This window comes from Tachyglossus aculeatus, chromosome 14 (genome assembly GCF_015852505.1).
Source record: "Tachyglossus aculeatus isolate mTacAcu1 chromosome 14, mTacAcu1.pri, whole genome shotgun sequence".
NCBI lineage: Eukaryota > Metazoa > Chordata > Mammalia > Monotremata > Tachyglossidae > Tachyglossus > Tachyglossus aculeatus.
The window spans coordinates 24,345,247-24,360,129 of NC_052079.1; the positions used below are offsets into that span (position 1 = coordinate 24,345,247).

Sequence of the window (14,883 nt, forward strand, 5' to 3'; positions counted from 1 at the left end):
CTTTTTCATTATTCCTATCACTTTTTAAAATGCTTTCTGCTATTCCTTTTGTCTTTCCTTAGATAGTGGTGAAAAATATAGCAGGAAAATCAATCCTACAAAAACAGATAATGAGAAACTGTCCAGGAAATCTAATAACAGTAACAATAATAATAATAATAATTTGGTATATGTGCCAGGCACTGTTTTAAGCACTGGGGTGGATACAAACCAATTGGGTTGGACACAGTCCCTCCCACATAGGGCTCACAGTCTTAATCCCCATTTTACAGATGAGGTAACTGAGGCCCAGACAAGTTGAGTTGTCCAAGTAGACACAGTAGACAAGTGGCAGAGCCAGGACTAGAACTTGTTTTGTTTTGTTGTCTGTCTCCCCCTTCTAGACTGTGAGCCCGTTGTTAAGTAGGGATGGTCTCTATATGTTGCCAATTTTACTCCCAAGTGCTTAGTACAGTGAGTGCTCTGCACACAGTAAGTGCTCAATAAATACGATTGAATGAATGAATGAATGAATGAACCCAGGTCCTCCTGACTCCCAGGCCCATGCTCTATCCACTAGGCACACTGCTTCAAATGTAGTCATTACAGAATAAAATAGATTTAGACTATACCTCTTTCTACTGAGTAATGATATAATAGAGCATAAATATTATAAAATTCAATAAGCTATTCTATGGTATATTTTGGGAGCTATGACAAATTGTTCCTTGAGGAATTAAATCCCCCCAACAATGTCTCTGGGCAATGGGGAAAATATGTGCTTCATAGATTCTCGAGAGAATAAACCACAACTTTTAATTTTACTGCACTCTCACAAGTGCCTAGTACAATGCTCTGCACATAGTAAACACTCAATAAATACTATTGGCAGACTGATTATTAAGTTTAGGAAAGAGAAGGAAGGAGAAGGATAAGGCTGGAACTTTACGGAAAATCCACTATTTTACTTGCATTTCATCCTTTTCCTGACACACTTAAACTTTAGGCTAATAGATCAACATTTAGCCTATTGTCAGACTCCACGAATTTGGAAGTCATTGTTCCATTATATTTTGTCAGACTATATTTTGTTTGAGACAATCACTGAGGTCATGTTCATGACTGATATTGACATTACTAATGTAAAGCACTATATTAAAACAAGAATTGATAGAAGAAACCTAAAAAAAGGAGAATGCTTTTATCAGTAAATTCACTGATGAGTGACTATTAAATATACAACATCACATAATTTGGGGTCAGGCCTAGCATAGAGATTGAAATTTTTTAAATGTAATGGAATAATTGCCAGGAATTTGTTCTGAACCCTTCACAAATTTCCACTGACTACATCCACTCCATGCATAAGTTAAATAGGTTAATTTCCTCAATGGTGGCATCATTTTCGAGTTCAAAGGCAATTATATGTATCTGTACAAATGAGTTGCATTACTTGAGTCATTTTCAAGGGACTGTTCACAGAACATGGAATCCCTGTAGTTAAGCTTTCTGTGTAGGATAGGGTGCAGAAAAGAAAGTTAATAAAAAATGGCATTTATAAGTCATAAGATCATGAATAGCTAATTGCATTTATCATTTTCCCAAGGAAGATGGTTAACAAAAAAAGGGCCCAAAACATTTCCATGTATTTACAAACATTTAAGACATTCATCTGCTAATATAAGGGTCTCTTTGGTTTAGAGCACATTTTTCTCCAAATGAAGATTCCTTTATTCAACTTATGACAATTCAGTGAAACTGGAAAAATATTTGAAAAGTATTTAGATGCACTTGATTCAGTCAGCTTTACATTCCAAATGAACTGAGTGATATATTTATATATTTTTCTATTCTAAATTCCCCAAGCATTCCTTAGAACGTTAACAAAATCTTCATCATCCAGTATCCCAATACTTAGTCCTTCGTAGTAATCTTCAAATTCACAATAGGACACTTCATTGGGTTTGCTGCAGGCATCCTCTAACATTTCTAGAAATGAAGATTTAATCTCTTCCTCTGTCACATAACCTGTAAAAGAAATATAGGCTGTCAAATGAACCTCTACAATACAGTTCACAGGAAAAACTATTACCATATCACACAAATTTGGAGCAAAATGAGTGGATGAGTCCAGCTTGAAGCAAGTGAAAACACCAAACTGTTAACATTTTCTAAAAGAGTGATTTCTAGAGGACGCTGCAAGTGTTTAACCAAGAGGTGTATATTCCCACACACCACCATGTTTAGGTTTAAGGTCCTGGTATCTGGCTATCTTTAATTCTGCCTAAGAATTGGAGATACAAGAGATAGTCAAGTTTCTCCTCCCTAGTAGTTTTGCAAATTTTAGCTTAGTCCCAGTTCTGTACAGAACATTATAGTTCAAATATTTCCTCCTTACAATGAAAGTCTGTTTTCCTTTGACAACAGTAAAGAGGAAGCGCACGTTCACATTGTCGTAAACTCCCTAAGAAGGAGACCAAATTAACAAGAGTACTAACTGTACAACTGTACTAAGCACTTAAGAGAGTACAACAGAGTTAGTAGACAAGTTCTGATTACAATGATGGAGGAAACAAATCAGAAAGGCTTCATCAAAGAATAGTCAAAATATCCCTGGACACTAGTTATTTCATAAGACATCAACTAAACCTTAGAGGGGTCAAGTGATAAAAGTAGGGAAATAACAGACTAATGGGAACTAGGAAAATCATAGCTGAAAGGAGTACCTACTCGATTAAATTTTTGCTTATACATCATAAAATTGATATCTCTACACACACATATATCCATACTTACATGCATATTTTGAATAAAATAGTTTTCCCACAAGACACCATCAATTTTATCTTGATGGAATACAATCTCTGAATAAATTTCAATTACTAAGCATATAGGGAAAGACGGCTTGTGCAAGAATAAATAGGTTGGAGCAAAAAGACAGGTAAAAAGAACCTTTCAAATTGAGTTCCATAGCTCTCCAAAACATTACCAAAAACCCCCCACACTGAATATTATTTTAGTGGAGACCTCTGCTTGGTATTTGAATTTTAAAAGACTAGAAGTCAAAAGTATCCTGTGGGGGAAAAATAAACAAAAACTAGAGAAAACAAAGACCCTATTTCGTAGTGAGATAATATTGAGTCTTAGCCAGGCCTGGGAATCAGAGGACCTGAATTCTAATCCTGGTTCTGCCGATTACCGGCTATGTGACCTTGGTCAAGTCACTTAACTTCTCTCTGCCTCAGTTTCCTCATCTGTAAAATGGGGATTCAATACCTGTCCTCCCTCTTACTTAGACTGTGACCCCCATGTGGGACAGGAACTATGTCCAGTGTGATTAACTTGTATCTAACCCGGCACCTAGAATAAAGACAAACAGTATGTGCGCAACAAATGCTATTATTACTACTGTCCATTGGGTAGTAGGGGAAAAATAAATTAAAATAAATTACAGGTAAGGGAAGCAACCAAGTATAATAATAGATATGTTGGTGATGTGAGGGAATGGGGGTAGAATTTAGGAGTTGGGATTAAGAACATAGGTGAGGCAACAGGAAGGAAAAATAGGGTAAGAGCTTATTAAGGGGATGTTTTCCTGGAGATGAGATTTTAATTAGGCTTTTCGATGGGGAGAGTGCTGGTCTGTCAGAAATGATGGGGAAGGAGGTCCAGGTAGGAGGGATGCTTTGAGCAAGAGGTCAGTGGTGGAAGATGAGAGTGAGGCACAGTGAGTAGGTTGGAATAAAAGGAGTGAAGTGTGCAGTGGGTTGTGGTGGAAGATGAATGAGGTTAAGTAGGAGGGGAGAGAGCTGATTGAGTGTCTTGAATAAGAAGTTTCTGTTTGATGTGGAGATGGATGGACAACCATTGGAGAGAATTACATGAGGAATGGGGAGAAGTGCACAAAATTATTTTTTAGAAAAATGATCTGGGTGGCAGATCTGGGATAGGAGATCTTTGCAGTTCTAGAAGGGGGAGAGGTTGTAGGCAGGGAGGTCAATGCAGTAGTTGAGATAGGATATAACAAGGACTTGAACCAGGGTGTTAGCAGTTTGGATGGAGGAGAAGGAGTGAATTGTGGAGATATTGTGGAGCTAGAATTGACAGGATTTATGACTGACTAAATATGCAAATGGAAGGAGAGAGATTTATCAAGGATAATGCCTGAGTTGCAGTCTTGTCAGACAGGAAGGTTGGTGGTCATTTTCAACAGTGATGGGAAAATTGAAGGAGGAGAGAATTTGGGTAGGATACTGCGGAATTCAGTTTTGAACACACTGACCTTGAGGTGGCAGTGAGATATTTGGGAAAGGGGATCTTGGTAGCAGGGAAGTAATGTGAGATTGCAGAGAGAGGGAGATGTTGAGGCTGGAAATGCAGATTTGGGAGTCATCTATGTAGAGATGGTAGTTGAAGCCATGGGAATGGATGAGCTCCTTTGAGTAGCTGTAAATGGAGAATAGAAGGGGACCTGGAACTGAGTGTTGACGGGTGGGAGCCAGAGGAACATCTGGTGAAAGAAACACAGAAGGACTGACCAGAGCAGAAAGAGAAGGAGAGGATCATGTCTGTGAAATCAAGGTTTGATAGTATTTCCAGGAGAAAGGTGTGTCTATAGTGTCAAAAACCTTGTAGGCAAGGAACATGTTTGCCAAATGTGCTATACTGTACTCTCCCAAGCTTCCTACCACAGGAAGCACTCAACACATTTGGCTGATTTTTAAAAAAGCCAGTTGAAAGGTCAAGGGAAACTACACTGGATTTGGCAAAGGAGGAGTTCATTTATGAATCTGGAAAGAGAAATTTCAATGGTGTGGAGGGAGAAAGCTGGATTGCAGATGGTTGAGAAGGCAGTTGGAGGAAAGGCAGTCAAGGAAGTGGGAAAAATCAACTCATTCAAGGAATTTGGACAGGTACGAAGGAGATATAGCATGGGCTCAAGGGAGAAGCAGCATGACCTACTGGCCACACTCCCATGGCTTCAATTACCATCTCTATGAAGATGATTCCCTAATCTACATCTTTAGCTCTGACTGCTCTCATTTCCTGCCATCTCACATTTCCTCCTGCCTTCAGTATATCTGGATGGCCTGCGAGCACCTCAAACTTAGCATGTTCAAAACTGAACTCCTTATTTTCCCACTCAAACCCTGTCCTTCCACGTCTTTCCCATCACTGTGGACAACACCACTAATCTATCTCACAAGCTCACAACCTTGGTGTTGCCCTCGACTCACCTCTCTCAACTCACCCACATATTCAATCTGTCACCAATCCTGTTGGTTCTACCTTCACAACATTGCTAAAATCTGCCCTTTCCTCACCATCCAAACTACTACCACTTTGATCCAACCACTTATCCTATTCTGCCTTTAAGCAGTATAGCCTAGTGGCAAGAGGAGGTGGGTTCTAATCCCAGCTACGCCACTTGTCTGTTGTGTGACCTTGTGCAAGCCACTTCACTGATCTGCGCCTCAGTGACCTCATCTGTACAGTAGGATTAAGACTGTGAGCCTCTTGTGGGACTTGTACTGTGTCCAACCTGATTATCTTGTATCTACCCCAGTGCTTGGAACAGTGCCTAGAACATAAGTGCTTAACAAATACCACCATTATTATTATTGTTATTATTCTGTTTCTCCCCACTCCAGTCCATACTTCACTCTGCTGCATGGATAATTTTTCAGCAGATACTTTCAGTTGATTACTTCCCACTCCTTAAGAACTTCCAATCGCTGCCCTTCACCTCTGCACCAAACAGAAACTTCTTACCATTTGGCTTTAAAGTATTCAATCAGTTTGCCCTGTCCTACCTCAGCTCACACTGATCTGCTATTACAGCCCAGCTAACACACTCTACTCCTCTATTGCCAGCTTACTCACTGTGCCCCAATATTGTCTGTCTGGCCACTGATCCCTTTCCCACATCCTCCCCTTAGCCTGGAACTCTTCCCCCTGGTCCATGTAAGCCAAATCACCACTTTCTCCACCTTCAAAGTTTAATTAAGGTCACTTTCCTCCAAGAGGCCTTCCCTGATTAAGCCCTCCTTCTCCCTGCTCAGTTTCCCTTCTGCATCATCTATGCACTTGAATCTGTGACCTTTGAGCATCTGATATCCATTCCACTCTCAACCCTTAACTCATGTACTTATCTTTAAATGATAAATTACAAATTATTTATTCATAATAATGTCTGTCTCCCTCTCTAGAGCATGACCTTGTTATGGACAGGGAATATGTCTGCTAATTCTGTTTTGCTGTACTCTCCCAAGAGTTTAATATTGTGCTCTGCACACAGTAAATGCTCAACAAATACCACTGAGTGACTGAATGATTGTTTGATTGAAAGAGAACACCACTCTTTCTCATCTGCACTTTCAAGTTTGAAAAGTCTTTACCAGTAAATACCATGCTAAGAAACAATGCAAGACATAGTTTTGTTCTCTGTCTCCCCCTTTTAGACTGTGAGCCCACTGTTGGGTAGGGACCGTCTCTACACGTTGCCAACTTGTACTTCCCAAGCGCTTAGTACAGTGCTCTGCACACAGTAAGTGCTCAATAAATATGATTGATGATGATGACGACATAGTTTTTTCAAACATGTTTTACCTTTTGAGGGGTAAATTGGACTGTTGCATACTGCTCCACAGTTTTTCACAAAAAATGTTTTCCTAACTGCTATTCTGCACGGGCCAGAGTTTTATATTTTGTGTGCAAGCACAGAAAACACACTTGCTTGCTCCTATCTGAAAGTGAATTGCTTTTTCTGCTCTTAGGGGTCAATGAAATTTTTAATGAACGAACGCTAGTTCACCCAATACGGTTTTGTAATCCCATTAAACTGAAATATCTTTAGGAAATCTGATTTCTATTATGGTTTAAAGTGTTTTTCTTTGATGGTCTATTTAAATGTCAAAATGACAGATGCTGTCCTAAAACCTAAATAAATTACATGCTGCACGAAAGCGAACATTTGAAATCTGTTCGTTTCATCCTGTATCTCCAGGGAGGTTATATGAGCAGATTATTAGTCATAATATGGATAATAAATTTGATAGAGCTTAATTAGCTATTAACAGCTTTTCTCTTTTTAAAACATAAGAACAGCATGTGCTTTTCCACATTAGCAAATTATTCCCAAGAGGGTCGGGTGGATTTCACTGATTTATCTCTTCTCTCCCTTCAACTTGCCTGAATTTTTCAAGATGGAAAAACCAAGGACCCAACACATGAAACAGGTCAGCTTTAATGATCAGGTATCATTAAATACTAAGGTATTGTTAGACAATACCTGATAATGAACAGGGGAATGGACATGGCTGCATTTGTGAACCGAAGTGAAATAGGTTTCATTTCGATTACACCTTTATAGTTTTGTGCAACAATAGATATGGCACTACCAAAAGCCACCAGCTCTATCAATCCCATTGCACAGGTTCTTGGGCCAGAAGTCTCAGGACTGAGGCTCATCCATCATTCGTTGATGGAAGTCTGTATCAAAGTTACATTCAAAATAATCATCATAATAATTACTGTACCTGTTAAGCACTATGTGCCAAGCACTGTTCTAAGCACTGGGGTAGATACAAGTTTATCAGGTTAGACACAGTCCCTGTCCAACATTGGGCTCACACTCCTAATCCCCATTTTTTACAGATGAGGTAACTGAGGCACAGAAAAATGAAGTGACTTGCCCAAGGTCACACAGCAGACATGTGAAGGAGCCAGGATTAGAACCCAGGTCCGTGCTCTATCCACTAAGCCACGCTGCTTCTCTTCTCTCAAAAGCTCTTTATATTATCTTACAACTACCTCACTATATAGAGGTGCTGCTGTGACTCAAAGACAAGGCAAGGTAGGGTTCTGGAGGAAACCAGAGGCACCACGGATGGAGAAGTAGGAAGGCAGGCCAGACAAATTATAGAGTAATCTGTACCCTCCCGCTCCCTCATTGTGGTCTCCCGGTTAGTCTGGGCTAGGGAACAGGGGAAACACTGACTCTAGGAAAGTGTGGTGATTGTATTGTGGGAAATGGAAAATCACGTGTGCACAGCAGTACTGAGTAACGAATGCATGCACAAACATTTTCACTTTCCCAGGACCTCAATTTAGGCCTAGCCAGGTCCAGCTTAAAGACAAATGGATACTAAGTTCAGATAATAATAAATAGCATACTTACTAAGTGCTTCCTAGGAATCGAGCACCGTGGAGGACACAAGATTGGACAGAGTCCCTAAACCACAAGGTATCACAGTGAAACACACATTTCATCTCCCTTTTGCAGAGGAAGAAAATGAAGCCTAGAGACATTATGGGACATATCCAGTGTCACACATGTTACTTGTCCAGTGATGGAGCTGGAACTCAAAGCCAGTCAGTCTCTTTACTCACAATAGCCTGCTCAGTCCGTCCACTACACCACACTGTGAGAAGATGATGGGCAAATCAGGTGATAGCCCAGACCACCATTTCCTTAAGAGCATTTCACTTGTCAAGTACCACTCAACAGAAAATCATCTCAGTTCATGTTTGCATTAAAACTTGATGAGACCTTTGTGCAAACTTTACAGGATAGGTACTACAATTCTGAGTTCAAATTTGTATATGCCATAAGTTATGAAAAAATGAAGAGAGGCATATTTTTCCATTAAAGTCATTGAATAGGGGCGACTTTTAAAAATTCGCCTGGAGTATTAGAATACCCCAGATTGGTACTGAGTAGAGGACCCTATGTGCAGGCATTTGGGGCCTGCCTAATTGCCCAGATTTGTCTCAGGTCAACAGCAGGAAATGGAGACTTTGAATTGGAAGCAAAAATGACAACCTGGGAGCAAGCAGGAAAGTAAGTATTCATATACCATTTTATAGCTAGGGCAAAAGAGTTTTACATTTTAAAAAGGGATTTAATATGTCTGATGCTCTAATTACCCTAATCTAAACATTTCTGATGATTAGATGAGGAAAATTTAGGAAGCAGAGTAGCCTAGTGGATAGAGCACAGACCTAGGATTCAGAAAGACCTGGGTTCTAATTCTGTCTCCACTACTTGTCTGCTGTGTGACCTTGGGCAAATCACTTAATTTCTCCATTCTTCAGTTCCCTCATCTGTAAAATGGGGATTAATACTGTGAGTCCCATGTGGGACATGGAACATATCCAACGTAATTAGCCTGCATCTACTCAGAACATAGTACAATACACAAAGTAAACACTTAATAAATGCCATTAAAAACAAAAACTAAACTAAAAACTTTGCCTAACAACTCTGTGTCCAGACCAAGAAACAAACTGAATTGCAACAATTTAAAGGGAACAAATCTAGGAGCAAAGCTAACCAGCCAGGAGTCAAATTTATTTTTCCTTCTATTAAATACCTGTTGTTATTTGTGGCTGTTTTTTTGCACAATAGCACTTTCTAATATCTGCCATAGACACACTGCCAGTTTTGTTGAAATCTAGTTTCATATATGCCTAGAAAAAAAGAGATAAAAAAGGGAGTTGACAATAATATATCACTCAGTGTACTTACTTTTCCATGTTTCACACAAAATCTTTCTCATGTAAAATGACATTTAAAGACAAGTAAATACTAGGTTTGGAAAAGTTCATTTTAATAACAAAAGTCAAAGTGAAAACTGCAATAATCGAAATCAGTATCTTCATTTAATCAATAGTATTTATTGTGCACCTAATGTGTGAAGAACCTTGTACTATGCACTTGGTAGAGTACAAAAAGAATAAATTACACAGTCCCTATTGATCAATCAAAAGAATTTACTGAACACTAACTTGGGAAAGCACAGTACATCAGATTTGGTAGACATTAAAATAAATTACAGATATGTACATATGTGCTGTGCCCCACTCAGGGCCGCATCTGGAGAGTTTCCAATACTCTACCAATCTCGACTCCGGGAGGGAGAGTCAAGCAGACACATGCCCATTCCATTCCTAGCTTAGGCAGTGGCTGTCTGCTACTATGTGAACCAGCTAGGGGAGACCTTTATGAGGTAATGCATTTCTCCCTATTCAAAGTAACACCTGGGGTGAAAAAGTAGATCAAACAGGCTAATTTGGTCAATATCTTAATTTGGGGGTTATTTAAGACTAGTCAGTCACTCACATTTATTAGGCACTTACTATGTGCAGAGCACTGTGTGCAGAGCACTGTACTAAGTGCTTGGGAGAATACCATATAACAATGTAACAGACACATTCCCTGCCCACAATAAGCTTGCAGTCTAGAGGGGAGGAAGACATTAATATAAATACATAAATTATGGATTTGTAAATAAGTGCTGTGGGGCTGAGAGGGGGTGAATAAAGGGAGCAAGTCAGGGTGACACAGAGAGTGGTAGAAAAGGAAAGGACCACACCCTATTTCCCACCTTTCCCTGAAGCAAAATCCTCAGGCAGAACATGGTCTAATCATATGACCTGTTAATCAGATTCTCAGATTGGTCCAATCAGTCTTGAACTACATGGGTTAGTACTCCTCCTATAAGATTGAAGGTCACTGTAAACTCCCCTCTAGACTGTAAGCTCACTGTGGGCAGAGGAACATGTCTACTGACTCTGTTATATTATATTCTCCCAAGCCTTTAATACAGTGCTCTGCACACATTAAGCACTCAATAAATACGATGAATTGACTGGACTGTGAATCTTACCTTGCAAACCTTGTCTTTGGTTTGTTGTTTTGATCTATTCCCATTTTAAGTTCTAATTAGATCCCAACCTTGATCTTGTGCGTTGGGAGTTTGGTTCAGTCACAACAGTCATGGGTACTTATCCAGAACTCTCCTAGGTAGAGTACCTAATTGCCTTTCTTCCTTTAGTCATCCCAAATACAGGATGACTGATCTTGGTCTTTGTTTATGATTAAAGAGCAAAGTGACCCCACTTATGATCCAATAAAGGATGAAACGTGGCCCCAGGTTTGAATGAATGAATGAGGGAAGAAATGCCTTGGAATCTAGTATGGGACGTTCACCAATCAAGCAAGTAATGGCATTTAATAAGCGCTTACTGTGTGTAGGGCACAGTACTAAGTGCTTTAAGTGCTTGGGAGAATTCAATAGAGGTAGTTAGACCATCAATCAATCAACGGTATTTATTGAGTGCTTGCAGTGTGCAGAGCACGGTACTAAGAGATTGGGTGAGTAAAGTACAGTAGAGTTGGTAGACACCGTTCTCCACGCACAGGAAGCTTATGGTCTAATAATTATGGTATTTGTTCAGTGCTTACTATGTGCTAGGCACTGTATTAAGTGCAAGAGAGAAAAGTCTTGGCAACTGCTCTGTACACCAGGATGTTGGGGACTTGCTGAAGTCCCAGAATTCCCAAAATGTAACCTTTAGTCTTCAAGGAGCTTAAAATATAGCAAGAGTGACAGACATTCAAATAAATTATAGGTAGGAGAAGCAACAGAATATATATATATATATATATATATATATATATATATATATATGTAGATGAGTTCTGTGAGGTGGGGATGGGGTGAACTCTTAACTGCTTAAGAAGTCTGGACTCAAGTAAGTACATAGGTGGTGCAAAAGGGTGGGAAAATAGGGTGGGGAGATGAGAAGTAAGCTAGGGAAGGTTTCCTGAATCAGATAATATTTTACCAGGGTTTTGAAGATGGGGAGGGACATTCCAGGCAGGATGAAGGGTGTAAGCAAGAGATCAACTGTGAGAAAGATGAGATGGAGGCACAGTAATGTCTGATGGTATGAGAGTGAAGTGTATGTGTTGGGCTACAGTGGACACAGGTAGGAGGGAGCTGACTGAATCAATTAAAGTCCTTGATGAGGAATTTCTGTTTGATGAGGAGATGTACAACTATTGGAAGGTTGGGAGATGTGCCCAGAATGATTTTTTGGAAAAGGCCCTGGGCAGCAGAAATATGGACTGAAGTTCAGGCAAGGGGGTCAGCGAGGTTGATGCAGGAGTCAATAAGATATGACAAGTGCTTGAGCCAGTGTAGTAATAGTAGTAGTGCGTGTATAGTAGTAGTGTGCTTTGTACACTGTAAGCACTCAATAAATACAATTGAATGAATGAATGAAAGGGGCAGATTCTACAGATGTGCAGATAGAACTGATTGGATTAAGTGACTGAATATTCAGGTTCAGGGAAAGACATGTGCTAAGGATAATACCAAGGTTGCAGGCTTGTGAAACAGGGAGGATGTTGGTATTGTCAACACTGATAGCAAAGTTGTGGGGAGCAGAGGATTTGGGTGGGAGGATGAGGAGTTCACTTTTGGACATAATGAATTTGAAGTATCAGCGGGGCATCCAAGTAGAGATGATCTAAGGCAGAGGAACTATGAAACTGCAGAGCAGAAGAAAGGTCAGGGCTGGAGAGGAAAATTTTGGAGTCATTCGTGAAGATATGGTAGTTGAAGTCACGGGAGCAGATGAATTCTCCAAGGTAATGAGGAACAGAACAGAATCCAGAACTGAGCCCATCTGACCCCATTCCTTCACACCTCATCAAAACACTTGCCCCCTCCCTTTTTCCTTCCCTAACAGCCTTCTTCAACTGTTTAATCTCCAATGGTTTTTTCCCCAATTGCTTTCAAACATGCCCATGCTTCCCCATCCTAAAAATCCCCTCTTTGACCCCACAGCTCTCTCCAGTTGTTGCCCTATCTCTCTCCTTCCATTCCTCTCCAAAGTCCTTAAGCAAGTTATCCCGCTGCCTTAAATTCCTCTCCTCCAATTCTCTTCTTGACCTCCCCCGACCTAAATTTGGCTTCCATCCCCTTCACTCCACAGAAACCATCCTCTCAAAGGTCACCAATGATCTTCTTGTCAAATCCAAAGGTCTCTATAGCATGGCTCAGTGGAAAGAGCATGGGCTTGGGAGTCAGAGGACATGGGATCTGATCCCGGATCCGCCACTTGTCTGCAGTGTGACTTTGGGCTAATCACTTAACTTCTCTGTGCCTCAGTTACCTCATCTGTAAAATGGGGATTAAGACTGTGAGCCCCAAGTGGGACCACCTTATTATCTTCTAACCCCAGTGCCTGGCACATAGTAAGTGCTTAACAAACACCATAATTAATATTATTATTATTATTACTCCATTCTAATCCTCCTCAGTCGCTCAGCTGTCTTTGACACTGTGGACCACCCACTTCTCCTGGAAATGTTATCCAACCTTGGCTTTGCTAACTCTGTCCTCTCCTGGTTCTCCTCCTATCTCTCTGGACATTCATTTTCAGTCTCCTTCGTGGGTTCCTTCTCTGACTCCCACCTCCTAACTGTGGCGGGCCCTCAAGGTTCAATTCTGGGTCCCCTTCTATTCTCCCTCTACACCCACTCCCTTGGAGAACTCATTCGTGCACATGGCTTCAATTACCACCTCTAGCGATGATACCCAAATCTAAATCTCCAGCCCTAATCTCTCTTCCTCTCTGCAGTCTCACATTTCCTCCTGCCTTCAAGACATCTCTACTTGGATGTCCTCCCATCACCTCAAGGTTAACATGTCTAAATCAGGACTCCCTATCTTCCCACCCAAACCCTGTCCTTTTCCTGACTTTCCCAACACTGTAGATGGCACCACCAAACTTCCTGTTTCACAAGCCCATAATCTAAATCCTGTCAGTTCCACCTTCACCTAAAATCCTTCCTTTCCTCTCCATCCAAACTGCTACTACATTAATCCAATCACTTATCCTATCCTGCCTTGATTACTGTATCAGCCTCTTTGCTGACCTCGCAGGCTCTGGTCTCTCCCCACTCTAGTCCACACTTCAATCTCCTGCCAGGATCATTTTTCTACAAAAACATTCATGCCATGCTTCCCCTCTCCTCAAGAAACTCCAGTCATTGCCCATCAAAAAAACCAACACTCCTCATTATTGGCTGTAAAGCCCTCAATCACCTTGCCCCCTCCCACCTCACCTCACTACTCTCCTACTATAACCCAGCCTACAAACTTCACTCCTCTAATGTTAACCTTCTCACTGTTCCTCAGTCTGGTCTATCTCCCCGCCGACCTTTTGCCCATGTCCTGCCTCTGGCCTGGAATGCCCCCCCTCCTCAAATCTTACAATTACTTTCCCCTCCTTCAAAGCTTTATTGAAGGTACAACTCCTGAAGAGGTTTTTCCTAAGCCCTACTTTCCTCTTTTCCCACTCCCCTCTGTGACACCCTGACTTGCTCTGTTTATTCAATGCCCTTCCCAGCTCTACAGCACTTATGTACATATCTGTAATTTATTTATTTTAATGTCTGCTTCCTCCCTTCTAGACTGTAAGCTCATTGTGGGCAGGGAATGTGTCAGTCTATTGTTATATTGTACTCTCCCAAGCGCTTAATACAGTGCTCTGCACACACTAAGTGCTCAATAAATACGACTGAATGAATCAATCAATCAAGTTAGAGGGTGGGACACAGAGGAGAAGCTGGCAAAAGAGACCAAGGAGTAGCCAGAAAGTTGGAAGGAGGACCCAGAAGACAGTGCCAGTGAAACCAAGGACAGATAATGTTTCCAGGAGAAAGATGTGGTTCATAATGTCGAAAGCTCCTGAGAGGTCTAGGAGGGCAGGGTGTTGGATTAAGCTAGATCCTAGAAGGTACAAAGGAAACAGGATGCAATATTCAACTTGAAATTCAGGAGCCAATGGCACAGACTTCCCCATATTTGTGTCATAGCATTGAGGAAGAGTTAGAAAAAGAATATTAGTTTTTACATTTACAGCAAATGTTCTATCGATACTCAAACACACCCACCAGGGAGGATCAGAATGAGAAGAATAATAATAATGATGGTATTTGTTAAGTGCTTACCGCGTGCGAAGCACTGTTCTAAGCACTGGGGGGGATACAAGGTGATCAAATTGTCCCACTTGGGGCTCATAGTCTTCCTCCCCATTTTACAGATG

General features: G+C 40.8%; 1 protein-coding gene across 6 annotated transcripts in view; it reads right to left on the reverse strand.

Moving 5' to 3' along the window:
• Positions 1 to 531: 531 nt before the first annotated feature.
• CAPS2 (calcyphosine 2) overlaps positions 532 to 14,883 on the reverse strand; it is an 89,454-nt gene continuing 75,102 nt past the window's right edge. For all 6 annotated transcript variants that reach the window (XM_038756665.1, XM_038756667.1, XM_038756666.1 and 3 more), the window contains 2 exons: positions 9,354 to 9,450; positions 532 to 2,007 (listed from right to left, as the gene is read on the reverse strand). In XM_038756665.1, the coding sequence (XP_038612593.1) occupies positions 1,832 to 2,007; positions 9,354 to 9,450 (273 nt within the window). In that variant the 3' untranslated portion in view covers positions 532 to 1,831. The remainder of the gene's footprint in view (positions 2,008 to 9,353; positions 9,451 to 14,883) is intronic.